This window comes from Diaporthe batatas (assembly GCF_019321695.1).
Source record: "Diaporthe batatas strain CRI 302-4 chromosome Unknown Contig00003, whole genome shotgun sequence".
NCBI classification, from domain to species: domain Eukaryota; kingdom Fungi; phylum Ascomycota; class Sordariomycetes; order Diaporthales; family Diaporthaceae; genus Diaporthe; species Diaporthe batatas.
In genome coordinates this window covers 5,037,301-5,059,740 of record NW_025408550.1, presented here as the reverse complement: position 1 = coordinate 5,059,740, position 22,440 = coordinate 5,037,301, and the positions used below count along the sequence as shown (strand labels likewise).

General features: G+C 56.4%; 8 protein-coding genes across 8 annotated transcripts; 4 read left to right on the top strand and 4 right to left on the bottom strand.

Annotated features, from left to right (window-relative positions):
- Positions 1 to 284: 284 nt before the first annotated feature.
- KVR01_003466 (uncharacterized protein) lies at positions 285 to 1,913 on the bottom strand (the record flags this gene model as incomplete). The annotated part of the gene is made up of 4 exons (XM_044792250.1): positions 285 to 381; positions 480 to 1,396; positions 1,463 to 1,833; positions 1,889 to 1,913. 4 exons carry the CDS (start codon positions 1,911 to 1,913, stop codon positions 285 to 287), a joined length of 1,410 nt encoding a protein of 469 aa, XP_044648481.1.
- Positions 1,914 to 3,745: 1,832 nt separating this feature from the next.
- Positions 3,746 to 5,592, top strand: KVR01_002056 (uncharacterized protein). The gene has a single exon (XM_044792007.1). It carries the CDS (start codon positions 3,862 to 3,864, stop codon positions 5,488 to 5,490), a length of 1,629 nt encoding a protein of 542 aa, XP_044647071.1. The 5' UTR covers positions 3,746 to 3,861; the 3' UTR covers positions 5,491 to 5,592.
- A 100-nt stretch (positions 5,593 to 5,692) lies between these two features.
- Positions 5,693 to 6,802, top strand: KVR01_003403 (uncharacterized protein; the record flags this gene model as incomplete). Its single annotated transcript, XM_044781835.1, has 2 exons — positions 5,693 to 5,771; positions 5,970 to 6,802. 2 exons carry the CDS (start codon positions 5,693 to 5,695, stop codon positions 6,800 to 6,802), a joined length of 912 nt encoding a protein of 303 aa, XP_044648418.1.
- Positions 6,803 to 6,877: 75 nt separating this feature from the next.
- Positions 6,878 to 8,425, bottom strand: KVR01_002904 (uncharacterized protein; the record flags this gene model as incomplete). Its single annotated transcript, XM_044789491.1, has 1 exon — positions 6,878 to 8,425. One exon carries the CDS (start codon positions 8,423 to 8,425, stop codon positions 6,878 to 6,880), a length of 1,548 nt encoding a protein of 515 aa, XP_044647919.1.
- Positions 8,426 to 9,537: 1,112 nt separating this feature from the next.
- On the bottom strand, positions 9,538 to 11,847 carry KVR01_002169 (uncharacterized protein). Its single transcript, XM_044794707.1, has 3 exons — positions 11,373 to 11,847; positions 10,862 to 11,293; positions 9,538 to 10,804 (listed from the first exon to the last, which is right to left on the bottom strand). Exons 1-3 carry the CDS (start codon positions 11,484 to 11,486, stop codon positions 9,902 to 9,904), a joined length of 1,449 nt encoding a protein of 482 aa, XP_044647184.1. The 5' UTR covers positions 11,487 to 11,847; the 3' UTR covers positions 9,538 to 9,901.
- Positions 11,848 to 12,420: 573 nt separating this feature from the next.
- On the bottom strand, positions 12,421 to 19,257 carry KVR01_003116 (uncharacterized protein). Its single transcript, XM_044793115.1, has 5 exons — positions 18,841 to 19,257; positions 18,557 to 18,681; positions 18,246 to 18,384; positions 17,907 to 18,120; positions 12,421 to 17,777 (listed from the first exon to the last, which is right to left on the bottom strand). The coding sequence occupies exons 1-5, from the start codon at positions 19,022 to 19,024 to the stop codon at positions 17,168 to 17,170; spliced, it is 1,272 nt and encodes a 423-aa protein (XP_044648131.1). The 5' UTR covers positions 19,025 to 19,257; the 3' UTR covers positions 12,421 to 17,167.
- KVR01_003803 (uncharacterized protein) lies at positions 12,574 to 16,905 on the top strand (the record flags this gene model as incomplete). Its single annotated transcript, XM_044788370.1, has 1 exon — positions 12,574 to 16,905. One exon carries the CDS (start codon positions 12,574 to 12,576, stop codon positions 16,903 to 16,905), a length of 4,332 nt encoding a protein of 1,443 aa, XP_044648818.1.
- A 794-nt stretch (positions 19,258 to 20,051) lies between the features above and the next one.
- Positions 20,052 to 22,288, top strand: KVR01_002104 (uncharacterized protein). The gene is made up of 2 exons (XM_044781309.1): positions 20,052 to 21,456; positions 21,537 to 22,288. The coding sequence occupies exons 1-2, from the start codon at positions 20,470 to 20,472 to the stop codon at positions 21,732 to 21,734; spliced, it is 1,185 nt and encodes a 394-aa protein (XP_044647119.1). The 5' UTR covers positions 20,052 to 20,469; the 3' UTR covers positions 21,735 to 22,288.
- The last annotated feature ends 152 nt before the right edge of the window (positions 22,289 to 22,440 follow it).

The following is a 22,440-nucleotide window of genomic DNA, read 5'->3' as shown; positions in this document are numbered from 1 at the left end:
CAAGTGTGATATCAACATGAAACTCGACATAACCCGAGTGTAAAAGTAACCACTACCAACTCTACCTCCCACTTGATGACGGGATGCGGTTATATTTTGCTGCTGGCCCCCTCTGACAGCTACACCCCATCCCATCACCTGACAACGTGATCCCTCTTCTGATCGACGTCCCCTCACGACCTCGAGTCTTGCTCATCGCCGTGCGCAGGCCATCCGCGCCAGATACTTCGTCACCGCCGAATACAGAACCGCCGACGTCTCCGTATAATGCCACCCACTTGTTACTATGAGCAGCCGTCTGGGCTTTCGCCGGCTGCATCGGAGGCTGGATGTTCGTGGCCATGGTCCTGGCCTTGGTCGCCATTCTGCTTCGCCTGCTGTCTTGCAGGCCGGGCCTGTGTGAAGCCCCGTCGAGCTCAGCATCCTTTTGCTTTGGCGGCCGGTCCGTTTCAGCACACATAAAGACAAAGACGACGAACGCAGAGACGATCAAGACGCTGGTGAGGATCGCCGCCGAGGTCACATCGGCGGCCGTGATGGGCTCGAGTTGGACCTCGCTGCTCGTCACCGTCTCCCCCACGTCCGGGCCGCCCTCGCTCGTGCCCCCCGTGTCGTGCGTGAGTGGCCCCTCCCCGTGCTCGTCACCATCACCGACCTTGCCGGATGGGTCGGCGGGCTCGTCAGCCAGCAGGACCATGAGCGCAGAGAGAACATTCATCTCCTGGCCCACGCCAGCCGACCCGTCGTACACACCCGAAGCCCATCGTATCCCACACGCGCGCCCACTGGGCCCTCCCACGCACTGCCGCACCGCCGCCTCGCCCGACGCCCTCAGCACGGGCGCGATGCGATCTCGCGTCCAGGGACACAGCTGCGCGGTGGTCGCCACCCATCGCGCCCCGAAGCCCTTGAACGTGAGCATGTCGTGGGTGCACCCCTCGGCTGGGACGTTCGAACTGCCGCCCTCACACGACGGCTCGAAGGCGATCCTAGTGTCACCGTCGGCGTCGGCGCCGCCACCGCCACCGCCACCGACGACGGGTGGGATGAAGAAGGTGCGCAGCATGCTTTCGAGCAGGCCGTTGACCCGTTCCGCCCACAAGAGGCTGTGCGTGAAGTCGTACATGAACGCCGCGCCGTGGAGGAGGACAGCCACGTTGTAGCTGAACTGGGCGCGGTTGATATCTCTGCAGTCATGCTGCGCATGGGCGCCATCAAAGACATCGAAAGAGTCGCCGTCAATGAGCCCAACCCGCAGCATCCATTCAAAGGTTTCGGCCGCGTGCTGCGCATAAGACCCGTCGCCCGTGTAACGGGCCAGGCGCGCCGCGAGGTTGAAATAGAGACCGTTGCTGATGGAGTTCTTGTAGTCGTAGCCGCCATTGAGCGCGAAGACCTGCCAGCGCAGGCCGCCGCCGCAGGAGCCATCGCGGCGGTCAGGGCCCGTCTGCGTCTCGAAGACGGCCTTCGCGAGGGCGAGCCACTGCGGGTCCTCCGGGGCCGGGTTCTGGAAGTTGGACTCGGCCGCGAGCATCGCAGAGAGGCCCCAGAAGGCCTGGTCGTCGTTACCCATGAAGGCAGACACGTTTGGTTCCATATAATTCCTATATGGGCCGACCTGCGCGAGGAGGGAGGCCTGTACAATGTCGTTGTAGGTGCTGTCGCCGGTATACTTCCAGTAGTCTATCATCGTGCCCCATAGAGCGCCAGCTTCCCACCAGTGGTACTCGGGACCCGAACCGGACAGGATTCCGAGGGTCTGGCCCGGGTCTTGTCCATGGTAGAAACTCATCACATCTTTGGCCTTGATTTCAGCGGCTTCTTTAATAGATTCTAAGCAAGGTCAGTGTCGTATCTTCCTGTCCCGGGAGAGGAGATGAATGCTTACCTCTTGAATTAAAGTCAACATCCATTGCGGCCTTTGCTATTCCTGCCAGAGCAAGAACCGACGCGGAAAGCCACATCATGATCATGGTCGAGTGCCTGAAATGCCTAATGCGCGGCAGAGCTTCTGGAAGTTTGCGAGTCTCTCCGCCGCGTTGTCCTCTATATTTCTCCGCCCTGCTTGGACGACCTGCGGCATAGATCGCTGCCACTTGTCGATTATCTCCGCGGCGTTGTCCTGGATATTGCTCTTCGCAGCTTTGACAAGTTCTAGTATAGTTCTGCCCGGCAGTGCGCACCCGAACGCGCCATACACGGCCGCACTTGCAACCAGGTGTGTGCCAATACACTTCCAGTCGAAAGCTCCGCCTGCGCGAGAGAGACTTCTTCGCAAAGCTAGAGCACGCCGGTCGGATGAATTGGAACCGATGGTTCTCTTGTGCCGTAAGATTGTCTGGAAGAGTCTATTGAGTGCAGGCATAATTGGAGGCGTGATCGAGAATGGGTAATTATCGGCCCACAGAGTTGCGTTCAGTAGCTGTGTTCAAGACATGAAGAAAGGCTAGATAAATTTTTACTTTTGAGGTTTTGAGAATTGATGAAGATTGACTACCGTTCCTAGCTGAGCAGGTCTGGTTATAGAAGCTTGACTACGAATTTCAGACAACATTTTGTGCCTGGTGCCACTAGTTACTTAGCTAGGAAGTAAGTACGCTGCCGGACACTTCAAGTCGCTGTTAGAAACCTCACCTCATCTATCATAGTCAATCACATGTCACATCTAGCATGGTCCTCGATACTGATAAGATGTTTTTTGAGGCGCCACTTGGGTGGAATGTAAGAATTTATCAGACTGTCTAGACTGCTCACTAGTCCCGACCTTTTGTTTCCTTACACGGAAGCGCTGAAATATTTGTGCGCAGCTCAATCGACCAGTTGACGCATTCTTGACATGAATTCTCTCAGGAACAGGACAATCAATCACCTGGGCACAGTCATCCCAGGGGGAGGCTCCGACTCCTAGTTGACCAGAATGTCAGCTTCCTCCCGGTGATCTTAACGGACCTCCCGTTCGGGACAAAGGGAGAGGATAGACTGTAAAGAGACTGGGCCCAGAGACCCTGATGTGTTGTGGTATGATACAATCTTGTTATCAAGCACAGCAACTGAAGTAAGCTGCGTGTTGACTTCAGGAGGTAGATAGAGTAGTACTCTTCAGTCTGAATTGTTTGACCCACAAATCTAACACCAACATTGAACCTTGGTAGGCTTTGTGGATACCTACAAAACTGTAGGAACAGTAGGTGCGGACTCGCAAATCAGGGGCGCCGTTGGGCGGGAGCAAGGAGCCAAAAATAAATCTCACGGCAATAATCCATTCTGGAAGTGGCGGCTGACAGGGTGCATTATTATTAGTGCGTGGACTTTCAGACTTTGCATAGGCACTTGGGTGTTCTTAATTTCGCAACCACAGCAGCACCTGAGATGCTAGTGTGGGGGGCAGGGGCTTTAGCCAGAGGCTAAAGTGCCTAGGTACGGAGTACCTAAATACTTAAGTAGGTACGTCGGTACTTGCTCAGGTAGGCGGTACGGTACTGTTAAAGCCCACCCCCTAGAGTCATGCGCACTGAGGCCTTCAGCAGAGTTAAGGTTCACCCGGAGCCCTGGCAGACGAGTCGAGGGCTGTCTCGAATGTGAATCAACTGTGCTTTCACTTTGGCAAGTGTGTCACTGCGGTGGTACGCCAAGGCGCCTAGACAGCCTAGACACATGGGGTGAAGCCTAGGGGCCGAATCCTAGCACGCAGCACGCAGCACTCCGTCCTCCGTAGGCGGGCTGGCGGGCTGGCGGGCTGACGGGCCCCGTATTGCTGCTGGCGCCTCGCTTCTTCCGGCATGGCCGCCCGTCCTTTCCACTTTTGTCGCCCAGCGTCATCCCCCCAATCCAGATCCTGCCCGACCTCTTAAGCACTTGGATATGCACAAGCGTGCCCTCAACTCGGCGGCCAGACATGTGGACAGATTCGTCATGTCGCTATGCAGCGTGGAACCCTCGGTCAAGGGCTTTGTCCTGCGCCGCCGCGCCCTCATCGGCCTGCTCGGCCTGCTTCTCGGCATCTGGACGGTGCGGTGGCTGATGCCAAACGACGGGAGGCCCTTTTGGATGGGCGAGCACGCACACGGGCCCGCCACCGGCGACGACAGCAAGGACTCGTCACAGGCCTCATCGCAGGCCTCATCGCAGGCCTCATCGCAGACCTCACCTCAGGCCTCGGCCGACTACCGCGTGGACCTCTCGGATGTGCTGGACGCGCCCTACATAGGCTGGCCACTGAGGCGCGTATGCGACGAGGTCGAGCCCCTGGACGGCGTGGTGTGGGTGTGCGACAAGAACTGGGGCGGCATGGGCAACATCCGCAACTTCATCCTCAACTGCCTGCGCTACGGCATCGAGGCCGGCGCCACCGGGCTCGTCATGCCCGAGATACACCTGCGGGACCAGGACGACATCACCGACTACATCACCCCGCTCAAGGCCCCCTTCGGCTACATGTTCGACGACGCCCACTTCCGCGCCGCCATGGCCGACAACTGCCCACACATCACCATCTTCAACTCCACGCGCGACGTGCCTCACTTTGACCCCGTCGCCGCCGCCGCCACCACCGGCGGCCTGGCCATCCCGGAGATCGACCCACGCACCCTGGTCAACGTGCCACAGAAGTGCGATGCCGCCCAGACCGACCGCCACGTCGACCGCTTCGGCGAGAGGTTCCGCGCCTACATGCGCACCGGCAACACTACCGGCATCACGGGGACCGCCACGCTCCTGCAGCCGCCGTCCTCCACCGCCCCGCGCCTGTTCCGCATGGTCGACAAGGACAAGCGCCCTGCGCTTCCAGTCATGTGGGCGTGGCCGGTGCACCGCGACGGCCCCGAGTTTGCAAACACCTTTGGCAGCCTGCTCAAGTTCAACCCGCGCCTGATGAGGCTGGGCCGCCGCGCCCTCGAGGGGATGCGCGAGCTCTCGAGGACCATCGGGGACGAGGAGGCAGAATTCGTCAGGCGCGATGCCGGCCCCGGCCCCGGCGATCACGGCCGCGACGGCCGCGACGGCAGATTCCTAGGCGTGCACCTGCGCGCCGAGATCGACGCCGAGAAGTTCTGGCCGACGTACGCGGACCAGCGGGAGGCGTACCTGCGCAAGGCGGCCGACAAGAACCTGACGTCTGTGGCGTACGTGGCGTGCGGCGACGCGGGCCAGATCGCGCGGTTCGGACAGGATGCCCAGGCGCAGCTGGGCATGACGGTGGTCAGCAAGACGGACGTGCTGGGGGGTGCTGACCTGGAGGAGCTGGAGGCCCTGACGTGGGACCAGCAGGCCATCGTGGACTTTATCGTGCTGGCCGGGAGCGACTACTTTGTGGGCAACTCGAGGAGCAGCTTCTCCATCTTCCTCGCGCAGAGGCGCCACCTGCAGACGGACGGGCTGCACACGCGGCAGTACAAGGTGCGCTCTCAAGGCTTCGGGCGGAGCTTTGTCGTCGGTCCAAAAGAGCTTTATTTCGACCACTGGTTGTTCATTTGGGATGCTGCATGGCCATGAGATTCGGGCCATTCCACAAGGCGTTGGTCGGCGGGTTGGGGGCATTTTGTCTTTGTTACCTTACAGCGTTTCATAGCCAAACTAATAGATAGATTTCGGACAGCTGCATGGAGCCATGGCCTTGTTGCAAATGCAGATAGATACCCACGTTGCGCTCCCACAGACTTTCCTCGGACACGGTCAGCGCCTGTGATTTTCCGACATGGAGTATGAGGAGGGCAATGTTCGAGTTCTTGGCCAGAGCGAGCGGCAGAAGACCGGTGCCGCCGGAGCTGGGCAGGGTCACAACTTCCGCCTTGAACCCCCGCGCCGGCACCTCGCCTTTTCCGGGCGTCCGGGTATGACGTCGGTAACTTATACCCGGTGGTCTATTGGCCGAAGCAAGCATACTTAAGTACTTACCAAGTGCCTACTTACTCAATGAGACTGCCGGTCGACGCCGTCCCAGATCAACCAAAACTGACGCTACCACACACAAGCTGCTCATAACAGTCGGTGCAAGATGGACACCCCTGAGGCCCAGCGCACCATCCTCGCGGCGCTGCACCGCAAGTTCATCGACGCGAGCCACATCCTGCACCACCAGGGCGTGCTGGACGCCTACGGCCACCTCTCGGCGAGGCACCCTTTCAACGCCGAGACTTTCATCATGTCACGCAATATGCCGCCGGGGACCATGTCGAGCGCGGATGACTTGATTGAGTACTACGTACGTGACGCGGAGCCCGTGGACCCAGGCGCTGCGGGCAAGGGCTTCGCCGAACGGCACATCCACTCCGAGGTGTACCGCCGCCACGGGGACGTTGGCGCCGTGGTACACAGCCATGCCGAGAGCGTGATCCCGTACACCATCACAGGGGTGCCCCTCCGGCCGTGTTACCATATGGCTGGGTTCTTGGGGCTGGGGACCAAGGGGTGGCCCGAGGTGTACGATGTGGCTGAGCACCTGGTCGAGGGAGATGTTCCGGACCTGCTGGTCCGCAGCTCACACCTGGGGGAGCCTCTCGCGGCATGCTTTGACGGTGGTGCCAAGGTGGCGCTCATGAGGGGCCACGGGATGACTATTGTTGCACCTGGGATCGAGGAGGTTGTGTCGCGGTGTGTGTACACGATGAAGAATGCGAGTATCCAGACCGCTGCCATGGCGATGCAGTCGGCATTCAAGGCCCAGGGCGGGCCCGGAGGCTTGAAATTCCTCGACAACAGGGAATCCGAAGCTGCGACGCAGATGTCTCGGTGGTCTGCCCAGAGACCTTGGAAGCTGTGGGTCAGAGAGGTGGAGGCAAGCGGGCTTTATTTGAACTCTGCTTGAACGTAATGCAACGTGAACAATGAGGGAGGGTGCCAGTGGTAATGGCGCCCGAACCCTCCCTCCCTCCCTCCAATCTTACGCCGCCGTCTTTTGTGATTGTGACTTCTTCTCCTGCTTCTGAAGCAGAACATCATCTCCCTTGATCGCATGGTACACGCCCAACAGCCCGCGGGTGGGCCAAGTCGACTTCACCCTCGTCTTCAACCTGGCCTTCGCCGAGGCACGTTGCGCCGCCTCCTCGGCGTCTAGATCGACCTGGACCCTGACCTTTTGGTATACACTGGGGAGGTAGTTCGCCCCGTATTTAGCCCGCACTGCATCGTACGAGTCCCGATCGTAGACCGACCAAAAGTCCTCCTCGGTATAGTACGTATGAGCGTACAAAGTCTTCCAACCGTCCAGCTCCCGGACCTTGGCTTCCAGCGCCTTGTTCTTGTTGAGGACATCTCGGCGGTCCCATGATATCAACCCCCACACACCAAAGTTCAGCAGGTCAGAGTAGTCCCGTTGGCCCATTTTTGCGTGTAGGCCATGACAGGACCCGGGCGAGTCTCTCCGCGCCTTCAGAGGGCATAGCCAAATGGGGTACAGGCCGACGTTCGCATCAAGCCACGCCTTGAATTCGTTACATTTCAGAAACGGTATGCCACAGTCCTGTATCATATAGTAGTATGAAAAGTCTGTTTTGGCTTGGGCCTGGTTTATTACTCGGGTATACATGAATGGGTCGAGGACATAGCGGGTGATGCGGTTGAAGGGAACCTTGAAGTACTGAAAGGCCTGCCGGCCCGTCCAGAAGCCGCCTCGGTCGTAGCGGAAGAGGTAGTCCCAGAGTGGCACGTAATCGGTGAGGGTGCGCTCCGGAGATTTCAGAAGCTGGTCGTGGGCGTTTTGTGCCCGGAGGTAAAACCACGGGTCACCTCTGCGCGTGAAGCGCCACGGCTTTTGCCCCGAGGGCAGATCATCCACCATGCGGCCACAGCAGATGACCGACGACTCTGGCGTGAAAGCGATTCCGTCGATGTAGTCATTGTCCGTATTTTCCGTCGCCTCCTTGATCTTCACCAGAGTGTTGTCGAACCCCTTCGACAGGTGATAGGTCAGGGCAACGTATTTCTTGGCGTCCATGAGCTGGACCTCGAGCAGGGTCACAACCCCTACCGTCCCAAAAGCCGAGGCTGCACCCCAGAACAAATCCTGCTTCTCGGAGTTTGAGGCCCTCTCCACTTCTCCAGTGGGCAGCACAATCTCGATGCCGTTGATGGTGGCCTCGAACAGGCCAAAGCGGAACGAGCTGCTCTCGCCCGAGGACCCGGAAAAGCCGCCGCCGACCGTAATGCTGGGCAGCTCCATCACAACCTGGGGCACAAGGCCTTCTTTCAACGTTGCCGCCACCAGCGTATCCATCGGGACGTTTGGCTCGACCGACGCCGTCTTCTTCTCCTTGTCAACGGAGAGAACATGGCTGAGCGCGCTGGTGTCTACGATGTTGTCCTTGTTTCGGTCTGATGGCCGCGTGCTGAGACTCGAGCCATGGTAATTGCGGAATGGCTTCTGTTGCTTGTGAAAGTGCTTCACTCTGTCGGCGACAGCTGCCACCGTAGCGTTATGCTGCGCCTCCATGACACCGGTCGGCGGCGCAGTGGCCAGGCGGCAGATCAGGCTCGTTCGTAAGCGCAGAAGATGGTTGTTCCGATCAGGGTGCAGACGATATGTTCAGACGTGTCTGGCTCAACATCAAAATATGTTTGCTGATTCGAAGAAACGATCTATATCGGTACGGCCCAGCCCCGAGAGGGTGCATGTGTGCGACTGAGTGGGCTGACGGCGGGGAACTGAGGTCGATTTAAGGTTTGTTGCAGCGCAACAGGGCGCATCGCTGCGCCTCCCAGCATCGCTCTATCCCTGAGGCTGCCAGCAACCGATCGATCCTATTGGAGAGGTTAGCTCCCAACAGAACCCTCACAGCTTCAGTGCTAGCCACATGGACTTATGTGATTTCGCTTCTATTCCGTATACGTCCGAAGACATACATGGCACCTTCATAGACGTTGGTGAATGCTCAAGACCCAGCGTTTCATGATCTCTCGGTCCATAAATGTCGGGATTTCTACGACTAGTCTCGTCCACTAATTTTACCATCCTACAAGTATATGAATTATACTATAATCGCTGTTCAAGATACCTCATAATAGCATGTGATATATTATTGCATTGGCTTGTGTGTTGCCCAGGTGGCCTTCAATTCTCAATGCCCACGGCTGTGCTTTAGACAGCAATATTTCTGTTGTGGTGGATTCCAGCTTGAGGTGTCGGGCTTTGTGCAACTCACTCTAGTAGACGCACAAAATTGGTTTTGTCCTCAATCCGTACGCATGTCGAATCCATGCAGTCCCTAAATACAATGGTAAGTAGATGCTCAAAGACCCGGCGTAAAAAAGGGAAGGAAAGAAAAAAAAAGGCCTCTAACGGTGGCATACGAGAACATGCATCTGTGGCACATAGCTTCAACAAGGCCAGTGAGAGTCGCTTCTGATGGCATCATGGTGAACGATTTCAATAGGGAAATCGCCGTGACTCGGGGCTGAGCCAGATGCCTCTAAAGCATTTGGGTATCTACCTAGGTACCTACTCAAGTAGGTATGGAGGAGGTCAAGCAGTAACGCACCCACACTCTGGAGCATGGCTTTTAGGCCATACAAGCGCTTGAATACATTCTGCCTGTGTACACGACACGGTTTATAGGGCATGTGTATATAATGATTTTGAATAATAAGAATGAGGTATCTAAAAGCTGTAACCGGTGTGTGATGACTGCCTGAGGCTTCGAGTTTCGTATGATCTAATTATTCACAGGGAAGGCCGTCTAACAAACCACCTCAATGTTGAGCCGCGCACTTATCCCGACCAAGCCTTCAATCGGAGTTAAAGTGTTCCCAGGGCTCCTAGGTATCCGCGTATATATCCATCGCTGACCGCTCTACCCCAATTTTCCGGCTGTCCTGATCGCCCCTTCGCATCGAATAACTCAATTACATATCGTCACTCGTAAGAAGCTCATCCTGATGGGTAGCTTTAACGCGTCTCCAAAAGCTGCAACTAAGCAGGCTTGCAATAATTGGCGGGAAAACTTCCCTTGACACCTGCGAGCTCGCCAGTCCACCAGTCCTGGTCAGTCTGGGTCTTCTTGACAATTTTGATACGGTCGCCTTCTCTGAAGGACAAGTCGCCGGCACCCTGGCCCGTGAAATCGTACTGAGCAATCACATACTCCTCTGGCTTGCTACTGCCTATTCGCTTCGGTGGCGGCGGTGGAGGTGGCTTTTTCTTGGCCGCGATGCTGGTCTGCGAGAAATTCGACGCGACCGTGGAAGCTGGAGAAGGTGGGTTGCGACCGGCGAAATAGTCACCTGCAGAACTCTGGCGAAGCTGTGATGGGGATACCTGCCCTGACGACCTGCCCAAGTCACTCGCTGTCGTGAAGTCAGTAGGCTTCAAGAGCCCACCGTAGTTTGGATTTTTGACGTCTGGCCTCGGACCAATATTCGGGCTGGGTTGTGGCGATGGCGTCCGAGCCGCCGAGTTGGACGAAGCTATGCGCGGCCGGCCGCCGTTGGCACTGGGGATCAGACCCGATGATGCACGGCGCATGCCGGGCTCCGGTGGCGGAGCAGAGAGCTGTCGACCAAGCGGCGCGCCATCGTTCGATAAGTTCAGAGGCTCCCTGATGCCCCTTCCCCGGGCAATTATCGAGATGGACTCCACGTCGCGCTTCCCGGCCTCGAAGGAGTTGGCCCACACCGCAATAACCTCGTCCATCGGCGGTGCTGGGGACGGGAAGTCATTCTCTTCACAGTATCCGTGCAACACGGTATAATATAAGCCGAGCAGGCGGTTCTGGATCACAATGTGAGTTGCGAGAAGAGGAGGCACAAGGCTGAATGTAGCCTGGATAATCGGGGGCAGGGTTTCTCGCAGGTGGTGGTCGGCGATCTCAAACTCCTGGTAACACGTGTCAGGTGGAATCTAGCAATTGTTCCGTGTGGCATTGTCTCTCACCTCGGTAAGGCTCGCCAGGTCGTCCTCGGCTTTTGCCAATTGAGCATCTTCCTTGGGCGTCCGGGTTGCCTTCCGGTGGAGTTTGTGGACCTTGTCCTGTGTCTTCTCGACATCGAGCCGCTTATCCTCCCTCTTCTTGATGGTCTTTCGTATGGGGGCGATGGATTGGCGGGCATTGTTGGCCGGCTGGATGACGCGGGGCTCAATCGAGGCAATGTCCTCGGTGAGCTCTGTCCTCAGGTCCGAGTAGACGTCCTTGAGGGCGAAGGTCCTGTGGAGCTGGAGCTCTGGGGTGATGGCAGTCTGGCGACCGTGGCCATCGGAGGCTCCAACAATAGGGTCGTAGAGGCTAGCATAGACATTGGCGATCTCGAGCTGCGAGTTGACTAGAGTAAACCATGACTCTTGCCAGGATTTTGCGCTTTCGATGAGCTGGAGGGCTGGATGTTAGCCTTGGTTGTGGTGCTTTTGGGGGGGGGGGGGCCAGCAATGAACATGGGAAAGTGCTTGCCTTTGCCAGAATGCGATCTGCATCCTCATAGTCGTTCAACAAGACCGAGACTTTGGCATTGTCGCCTGGGCTCCTGCCGAGGAGCCTGCCGAACTTCCTCTGCACGGACTGCATGGTCGGCCAAGCTGCTGTTGCTGTTGACGCTGGCCGGTGGCTGCTCGTGGCTGTTGTGAGAGGAGGATATCCAACGTGGCCGTCAAATCGCCCTTGAGCCACAGCGAGGAGTGGCACAGAATGGATGCAGAACCACAGACAGACAGACACAGGGGCTCGCTCAACAGGTCGACGTGAAGTGAGAAAGCACAGACCACTGTTAAATTAGTGACATCAGAGTTGGACGACAAGGAGGCGCAGCTGAGATTGAAGCAGATTAGGCATTGGGTGGTCTCGCATCCCAAAGCGGACACAGAAGAGGTGACAGTACAAGAGGGCCGCCGTCCCAGTGCTGGGCAATCATGTTTTGGGCATGTTCAGATGTTATTTACTGGGCACTGCAGCAGAAGAAGCGAAGCCGTAGCCCGATATTGAGGGTGGGGTGGGACTGGGAAACGGGAGCTAGGCGAAGGCCAAGGCAGCAGAAGGCAGGGGGATTGCACACCCAGCCAGCTACGCTACCCAGGGTAGGTACCTAGGTACAGTAGGTATGTACTGTGTTGGACTGTAACTGTCGACTACTGTGTACTCCGTACACCTTGCTCCAGTCAAACCCGACGGTTCGGAGACATCAATCACTAGCTCGTGCTGGACTGGATCAAGGAGCCGAGTCCACTTCCCCGTCCTCATTTGGGGAAAAAGAATGCAAGAGTGCAGGAGTGCACCGTTCAATCGGTGGAGCTCCGAGCAGACAACACTGAAGCAGAACAAGCTGACCCCCGCCACGGGGTTGGCTGGTTGGGGAAGGAGCCCTGAAACATTTGTCTGCAGACCCGAAGCTACAGCGCGAGCACCTTCTGAAGGAGCTGGCGGGCGCAATCACCTGACATCGCGGCCACTTCGGCCGGACGCGTCTCGATTCGATCCCGCGTTGCACCCGACCAGGACGCGTCTACCCATCCACATTTTGGCCACGACCCCGGCATACCCCCAGCTCGTCGGAAGCACTTGAGATATGGAGCCCGTGCGGCGATTATAGATTTCTGGATGTGCCCTGGAATTTCAATCTCTCCTTCGAGTGAGTCTGCCTGGGCTGCTTGCAGTCGCCATGGCTGGCCCAGCGCCGTCAACCGCCACCGTACTCGAGTTCCGCTGTCTCTTCACTCATGACCTGCGCCGCAAGCAGAAGAGATGGCAAGATGGACGACTCAAGTACCACACCTTCAATGCACGCGTCATGGTCTATGACGACCGCGGGAACTCGGTTGGGGACATGCACTGGCATGGCGAATACGATTTTGGCGAGGGCGAGGAGGTCCAACTTGATCGCGGCGGCGTCATAGTCCAGGTCGAAGACCTCGTGGAACGCAAGGAGACAGACCTGTCTGAGCTTGTCGATAAGCGAGTCCAGGAGAAGCAGCAGCGCCAAATGCAGCAGCTGGCCCGGTCACGAGCCTCCAGTGCCGGGCTTCCTCGCTCTCTGCCTCGTCCTGCAGCTGTTGCTCCAGACCGTCATCAGCCGCCGCGACATCAAGCTCTCCACCATGTCATCGGGACACCAACTGGCCACCACGGAAAGGCTTTGGTTCCAAAGGAGTCGCCATTTGAGCAGAGGCAGCAAGCTGCTGCATCCCCGGATCAACGGACTGCCAAGAGGAGAAAGTACGATGAGCCTCCTCCGAGCAAGAGCGGTTACGCATCGGCATTGTTTGGACAAGTTCTGACCCTCAGTGCTACGCCATCAAATCCGCCCCCTAAAATCCGTCGGCCGAGGCCTGAAGCAGGAACAGGTCCACTTCCGGAGGCCGATGCTCAGTATTGTCGAGGGGAGCCAGAGCCAGCGAGGCGTGAGCAGCCGCAATCGTCTCGGCGCCTCAACCACAGCGGGTACGCACAGTCGCTGTTCGGGCAAACCTTGACTTTGAGCCACACCCCCGTGAGCTCTGTGTCATTGGCGCCTCAACTACACAACGAGTCGGTATCGAACACAACGGTCGATTGCAACGCAGGGGAATCTCCACAGATGCCGCGAAATCCAGCACCACCACGGCTCATTGCGCGTCATCAACTTGACAAGTTTAGCACCAAATCTGTGCCAGACTCGCTCGTCACTCAGAGTAGGGCTTGCAAGGCTGGCAACAGGCAGGCAAGGGGCAAGGACAAGGGCAGCGCTGACATCGGCAAGTCCGATTCGTATGCAAGTCTGTCTCAGAAACACCCTGCAACGAAATCCGTACAAACCATTCCAGAACTCATAGATGTCATCGAGATCGATGATCCAGATCCGATTGCGCCCCCGCTTACTCAACACCCGGAGAGAGAGCAGAACACCCAAGCACGCTTACAGAGACCTGGGGGAAATCCAAGCACTTCCGAGGTTGGGAGAAGGGAAACTCATGGGCCTCCTGAAGATCAGGCCCGCTCAACGAGACAGAAAATATCGGAGGCTGGCCATCACGGCAAATCCAAGAAGGCGAGCGGCAATGAGCGAAACAACGGCCCCGACAAAGCTGTAGCCAGGGCCAACGGTAGGAACGCCAGCTCTGGGCCGACCGACACCACAGCTCGTGGAGTCGATAGCCGCACCGCTGACGCGACGAGGGACCCAACCCTACCAGTCACCGAGCTCAGGATCAAGTCCAGCAAAAAGCGAGGTCTTCTGATGATGTCCGACGCTTCAAAGCCCAAGAAGACGCGTCGAGAGGTCTCTGCAGATGCAGCCAGATCTTTCAATGGGGTTTCAACCCACTCCCCGAGAGACTCCGATGACGACGACCCATTCCACCAGTCTTTATCAACTCGCCTGCCAAGCAAGTTTGACCCCAACCACGGTGTTGATGACTTAGCGAGAGCCTATCCTATGGTTTCTGACCGCCTGTCGAGTAATGACGACAAAAATGGTGACCTGGAATACCCGCTTTTGAACCGCGATGGGGAGTGGGAGAAAGGTCGAGTGCTAAGCGAGCTCAGGAAGGAAGCTGCGGTACGCACAATTTCGACTGAACTTGGCGAAGACGAGGACCCTTTTCAGTCACAGTCACTGGCAGTCTCAGAACAGACGTATGACAGAACCGAGTCAGCGACAAGGAACGCTGACCAACAAATGGGGCAAGAGAGACTCGAGCAAGCGAAGGTCACCTCCCAGAATGCGTTCCGTTCTGAAATGTGCTTCGTGGATCATGGCGGGGGTGCGCCTGCTGATATCCTCCAGCCCACAAAGCGTTCATTCTTGTTGCCAAGGGTGGAATGCGACCCCTATCAGATCCCATCTTCTCCGCGGGCGTCCAGTCCTGGGGCATCATCATGTGCACAGAGGAATGAACGCGATCATGACCACGGCGCTGGAGTTGGAGTACCCAGGTCGATCGACAACAATAAAAACCCGAGCACGGCCAAGATACAAAGGCAGAGCCGGAGGAAAATCATTGCAGATGATGGTTGTATTGACCCGGCCGCCTCGCTCCCCAGCAATGCCGATTTGGGTTCTGATTCTGGATTCGCTGCTGTTTCTTTGGTCTGTGACGAGGCTGCCAACAAACAGCTTCAGTCAAGCAAATCCATGAAGACTTGGGCCAAAGATCCGCCCCCTACTGTCGCATCTGGCGACGAAGGGTCAGCCAGACCTACGCGTAAAGTCAAAGGTTACCGAAAGAATCTTGGCATAGAGTCAGAGGAGGATGGGCTGCCTTTAGTGCGGCACCAGTCAAGGCGACGAAGGCGACCTCAACCCAAATCAAATGAGCCCTCGCCTTTATCAAGTGAACAAGATGGCTCGGAAGAGGAGGAAAGTCCAAAGAAACGCCGCAATACCAAGGCGTCCAAAGTCTCAGAGGATCGGCCACGTCTGGAGAAGATCAAGAAAAACGTCAAGAGCAGAGAGCTTGTTGGTCTCAACCTCGCTGCACTGAATGCACCTCTCGGCCTTAGAGGGATCGGGATGCCATTCAGTATTCTGCCTTCGCCTATGAATGAGCCCGTTCAGACACGGTCTCCAGCTCGTGCTGTAGCGGATGAGAACAGGAGTCCCGTGGTTGTCGAAAGCTGTGGTGATCAAATGCTACCATCCTGTCCTAACTTCTCGGCCGCACCTCACAAACGGGACGCTCAGACGTCGAAAAGAGACGAAACGAGTTATGTACCCCTTGATTCCTCCGATCCCGACGCGAACAGAAGCAAACCCCTCGGTGAGGATGATTTCAGCGCATTGGTCGAGCCTGATGCGCCAGCGTATTTAAATGTGCCTGAGATCCGCGATTTTGGTAGACCAGGCGGGCGGGTGGCCGACTCACAGAGCCCTACAAAATGTCAAGACAAGCAAGCCGTGGGCCGAGCTCAGTCATTAAAAAGTTCAATACATCCGGAACCTGTTCTCGGCAAGCCGAATCCAGAAGCACAGCAATGTCACGCCATGATGCCAGAGGACATTGCGACCGTCAAGGCCGCTGAGCAGACCATTCCAAGCCTGGAGAAATCTGCACAAAACGGTTCTATTCTCTCAAGACAGTCTTCGACAGTCGCAAATCACACAATTTTGGACGAAGTGACACTAGAGACCCCATTGAAGACAGTGGCAAATGCCCAGCAGCCGTCTGTGCCTGCACAGACTACCACTATAGGGCATGCAATCAACACTGGCCCCTTGTTGCGAGACCAAAATAATGCGGATGGTCAGCAGCCATCAAACACCGATCAGACGGCTCGAAGTGTGACGAAAGGCCAGCCAACGGAATCAGTCGCAGCGGATCAGCGTGCTAACATGTCGACCAAATCACAAGCAGTGACGTTGCTCAACCAAGAAAAGCCAATCAATCAGCAACATTCGTCGATACTTGAACCTGCCAATGCATCAAACACAGTCGAGAGCCATCCAAATGTTAAAGCGGACACTTTCAAGGCCCAATTAGCCGTTGATAAACCCAAATTAGCCCTGTATGGGCATTCTTTGACCAGTGGCGACCAGGAACCCATGACATGTCAAAAGATCATGGGCAACGCAGACTCCGACAAGGTATCTTCTCTCCCTGTTCGGTCACCCAATTCCATCGACCTCCGTCGTCAAGCCTCAACTCCACGGAGCATCAACAATATTGGAGCGAAATTGACACCACAGGCTCAAAAGACAGGAAGCTCGTCAACAGACGTGCATGAAAAGCCGGCTTCCAATGCGCGCCTTGCAAACCCAGCGTCTCGCGGCCGCAAAGCAGCACTGGCGTCACATGCAGCGGGGCCAGTTCCGCAACGCATGCTGCCGCCTACGCAGCCTACCACGATGATTCCAGTCTCTACGGCAGACCTCGCAGCGACGCAAATCGAACAGGCTCCTGAAAAGCCCAAACGGCAGAAAAAGAAGATGACCTTCCCTGGGTTTCAGTCTGCTAGGAGTGATGGGCCTTGGAGTAGAGAGGCATTCGATTTGCTTGAGAGTGGTAAACCGGAGTAACACTTTGGCAGATGTTTGGCGGCACACAGGTGTCAACATTTACACTGCAAATGTATCTGATGGATCTGTTCATGCAGCGGCTACATGCTTTACACAATTGGTGCTTTGCTGACATTGGCGGTTGGGCTTGCGGACGGAGTACTTGATGGGCTACGCTGGGTCGGATGCAAAGGCAGCTTGATCGCTTCTAATAAATGACACAAGCCCTTCTCTTCTGACTACTACCTCGTCAATGCGCCACCAATGCATAGTTCGTCCTGCCTCACTGCTCGTGCCAAACTTCAGAGTCCTTGCCCATTTGTCCTCTCCCAGATCTGTATTGGTTCCCACTCTCTTCATCGCTTCCAGTCAGAATTCCTTCACTACTAGCATCACCGTCACTCGCCTTCCATGTGGTACTCGTTGTTACCAAGATCCCGCCGTTCTGAATCGAGGGGTCATCTGGTGTTCTCAGTGTGTCGCTTCGAGAAGTGACTGTAGTCGACCGCCCGTCCGCCTTGCCAAATTTACAGGCCTCCTTGTCCCTCCCGAAGCTGTGCAGCTGATAGTTGCCCGCGGTGCAGGCACCAGCCCCGCCGGCACCATCCCCGCCGCTTTTCCTGCTGCTTCTCCTAAATCTACCGAAACGGACCGCACTGTCCTTCGATGCCCCTTCCTCGGAAGATGAAGACCCGTCAGACCCTACGAGACTGACCAACCACGGCAAGTGGCGCCTGACGAAGGGCTTCAGCATCGCAAGGCAGTTGCACAAGATGCCGATGTTGATCTCCACCGCCGACCATACCGCGGCTGAGCCCTGGGTATAGAGCACGTCTGGGTTGTTTCTCATTGCGCGGACGTAGGCGATGCGGACGCAGGAGGCTATGACTGCTCTGTATGAGGGATTGTTGTGTCAGCAAGGGAGAACTCCTGTTGGAGGGGAAGCGACATCGGCAGGTCATCAGCCGCCAATTTTGTGGGTAAAAACCAGGAGAGAGGATAAAACGGATCTAGTTGCGCACCCTGAACCAAGACCAAGTATACAAGCGACGGCCACTTTCTGCTTCCGCGGCATGTTCAGACCCCAAAGCATTATCACCGGCATGAGCACCAGCACTCCATCGGTGGAAATATTGAGCACGGCCTGCGCCAGGGCTACATTATTTAGACAGGTGCTACTGCCGACGTCGAGTGGATTACATGGTCCGGATAGGATGGCGGTGAAGACTACTGTGTCTTTTTGGTAGGCAAATCTGCGTCAGCTGTGTGTCTTGTAACTCCGTCCCGGGATTACGAGCGACAGGATCTTATATATGCTCGGGTCCAACCCCTTTGTGTCACAGGGTTGATCTTATACGTACAAGTCGTGATAATGAAGGCGATAATATAGAGTGCCAAGCGGAAGCCTAGGTTGGGGTTGAGACGGTGGTAGAGCACGATCAAAGACAGCTTGGCTAGAGTTGGAGGCCAGAAGTAAGTCACTCCGAGAAAGAGGAGTTTCTGGGTTGATTAGGTATGTCAGTAATTGATTGGGTATTGGAGACAAAACCTAGGTGCAGAAGAAAGTCATCGCACTTGGCAAGACATGGGAAATATGCTTCCAAGGTTGTCTTGCAAAAAGGAGAAGATGAGAAGGGCAACGCGATATGTGCTCTCGCTTGGGATAACTGACTTTCATATAACATTGCAGTTGCTTCTCAGTAACGCTCCACAGATGTCTCCCGAAACCACACGGAAAGACGTTCAGCATTCCGATGAACGAAGCCAGATACACTGCCCATGACGCCAATATAAGAACTGCGTGATCATTGTGTTAGCTTAAAACCGCCGAGAGTATTGCTCCAAAGTTGAATTTTGGCATAACTCGTCCTAGGATGTGAGTACGGGGTCGATAGAATCTACAGGCGATCGAAGGTGTTGGGAGGTATCCAGGGAGGCGGGGGTAGTTTGACATACGAGCATCGAGGCCGAGCCCTCTTTGGTTAAGGCAGGCTCCTGTGTAGAAACGAAGGAGGAGACCCACGGTCGCCAAAACGAAGGTCACAATATAAACGACCAGAATTCTGACCTGAAGTTCGGAGAAACCATCGAAGTCTTGCTTTTCGCCCACAGGAACAGGCAGTATTCCGGCTTTAGACATTCTGGGTCCTCGTGTATTGACTTCGCGGGCAATCACGTTTGGGGCCAACCTGGCTGAGAAGGAAGGGAGAGACAGACAATTCCGACGGGACAAAGCATGTTTTGAATCAAAAGGCAGCCATCCAGCTACGTACTTATCACGCCAGCAAAGCTCGTACAGAATTTGATCTGCGGATGGGTCGAGACTGCTCGAGGAAAAGCAGTCTCGCGGTGGACATGGACCATCATGCACGCGCTGACCCTTCACGTAACTGTTTCCAACGGCTGCTGTGGCCCTTGGACCCGCCATTTATTATTAGTAGGGCGGCGAGCAGCATTGCTCGTACAACAGCCGTTCAGCCCATTTGGGTGCTTCCGGACAGTCACGGCGCCAGACTGTAATGCTGGCAGAAGAAGTAACTTCGGCAGGGGATCTGGCAGCCCCCCAGCGAGCGCCTTTCGATGGAACATAGAGGTGGAGGACGGATCCACACCATTTGAGCATGCACTTCGTGCAGCTATGTACATAGGCTTGCCCAGACTCCGACGTTCCAAGGTTGTCAAGTGCTGGTCCCCTGCTCAATGGCTCTGGGAGACACCGTCTCCACCTGTCAGATCGTCTTGGTCCCCTTCCCAAAAGGAATGAATGATGGAGGCCCTTGCTCATGTTGTTAATTCTGGCAGAGTGACTTGGCTCTATTTCCTTGTCGAAGCCCATGCCAAAGCCACTTTACAACGGCGTCGAGCGCGCAGTAGACCACTTATCTTTGCTTTTTCCGCCCCGCGGATCAGCCATTGAGACCAATCCGAGTCTAGAGCTGACCGAGAGGCGTCTGCCAAATGGAACTGGCAGCTTAATTCGTGCCTCGGGTAAGTTGGCTGCAGCTACACGACAGGCCTCTGACCAACCACGAGTGGGCGGGATCTCCCACCGCACATGATGCGATATGCAGGAGTTGCCAGTTGAATTCTGGCTGCTGTCAACATCCTTGGCCAACATCATATTGCTGCATGTGTATCCATAGCTGCCAACGATGCCAATGGAGATTGCAGACCGAGGTGACATACTCCACCCACAATACTGTTTGATCCGCAATTGTTGGTGCCAGTGCATATTGTTGGTCGGTGTTGGTCGGTCTTCTTGTGTCTGCGGACGCATGCGATCGATCAAGATGTCGCCAATCTCTGCAAGGTGGAGGCGCTGGAGCGTGGCCCCCAAGCCAGGTGCCAGTCCGGGTGAACGTGAGTGAAACTGGCAGGTGGGCGAGCGGCCAGACATTCTTTGTTTTTGTTACTTTTCCATGGTCCATCTGGAATAGACCTTTAACAGCTGTCACACCCTCCTTTGCTCGCCCCAATACCCCGTCGTTGATCTGGCAAAATCCGCGGCGGAAACCTGACAGATTGCTTCTCCTTCTCGAGCACAAGCCTGTCACATTCTGCAGCGTGCCACCCTAAGCGCAAGCAATGTCGACCTCTGGTCACACCTCTGGTGGCGTCTCGCCCCCCCAGCGTCAGAGCCTCGAGTCCGCTGAGGCCCTGCCCCTCACGGTTGACGATATCACTCCACGATGGCTGTCCGGCATTCTGGGGTTTAAGGTCAACGATTTGAAAATACACGAAATCATCCATGGCGCGGGAACAATCATCCTCGTCGAGGTGGCCTACTCCGAAAACCAGGGCTCCTCCAAAGAGCTCCCGCCGACCCGCCTCTGCGTCAAGGGAGGCTTCAACCCCCAACTCCTCGAGGTTCTCCCTTCCCTCTTCGCCGTCTATCGTCTCGAGGCCCAATTTTACCACCACATCGCCCCGTTGATCCCAGGTCTCCGGCTCATCCCCGCCCACTGGTGCGGCACCGACCCACCCGACGCTCGGGGCCAGGGGTTGGTGGTGATGAGCGACATCAAGGCTGCCGGCTACGCATTTGGCGACCCGCTGCGCACGTGGCCCGTGGCGCGCGTGAAAGCGGGCCTCGTCCAGCTCGCGAAGCTGCACGCGCGCACCTGGGGTGCCCGCGAGGCCGAGTTCCCGGGCGTGCCGCGCGACTTTGGCATGCGCGACGTCATCACGGGTATGATGAGCCCCGAGAACTGGGCGCTGAGGTTTGAGGACCCGGCCGTGCGTCCGCCAATACCCGAGGAGCTATGGGGCAACCGGGAGAGGGTTGTCAGCGGGTTGCAGGCGCTGTGGGCGAACTCGGACCGGAGGATGGTGTGCCTCGTTCATGGTGACACGCAGATTGGGAACACCTTCATTGATGCGGACGGGCAGCCTGGGTTCCTGGACTGGCAGTGTGTGCATGTGAATTCTGGGGTGCATGATGTCACATATTTCATGACTGGTGCCCTGACAATCAGTGAGCGGAGGGCTCATGAGAGGGATCTGTTCGGGTTCTATTTGAGTGAGCTGCACAAGGCTGGTGCGCCGAAGTTCGAGGTCGGGGAGGTGTGGGATGTAAGTATCTCGGCAGGCCCGTGAAAACCCGGTCGTTTCGCTCTTGTAAGCCTCTGGAGCTGACTGACCGTCTCCCACAGGAATATCGCAAGTACCAATTGCAAGGCTTCGCATGGGCTCTCGCTGGACCTATGATGCAGCCCAAGGAAGTCGTCGACGCAATCTCACAGCGTCATTGTGCTGCCATCATGGACCACCGCAGCCTAGAGTTGCTGGAGTCATTCTCTGGGGTCCAGTCAGGAAAGAGAGGGGGGCAGGAGGTCAGGAGTCGTTTGTAGGAGAGCCACCTTGGCAATCCTCAACAGGAGCACTTGAGCCTCTTGAGCAGAGGGGGGCTCTCGTGCATTCAGTTTTTTCGGGGACACTTCTGGGCGGATTATCTTTTCTAGCAATGAACTTGGAGTTTGCGAGCTGTGGGTGCCTTGCCCTACATCCGAATCCCAGATTCCCGTTCCCTGGGCGGGGACTAAGACGTGCAGATGATTTCGAAGACTTGACCTCGAAGCCGTGGTGCTGTACACTCTGGCGTCAATGAGCCAATCCAAGTCTGGCCTGTGAGGCCGTAGTGACTGATTGAGTCAACTGTGTGTTTGGCTCGTGTAAAAAACACCCGGGTGGTTTGGAACGGTGCTGCTGGAGACGGGCATCTGTGTACGTAGCCAAGTAGCCCAGCAAGGGTGGCAGCGAGGACAGTACGGAGTACTATGTAGTCCTGTCGGGGGTGAGAGGTTGTGGGAGATTGAGTGCATCAATGCACGCTCACAGGGCTGCTTGGCTGGTATAGACAGGGATTGAAGAATATGATGTGCGGCTGACTGCAATAACGTTCTGTGGGGAAATACGGCCATCTCCAATGTCAGCAGCTTCAGAGCAGTTTACTGTAATTCTTGACACTGGGGGAGTGTCATGGATTTCCCACGAATGATCGAGACTGTACGCTCCTCAGAAACGGCAAATGATGCCTTCTAGTTGCAACACAACAGC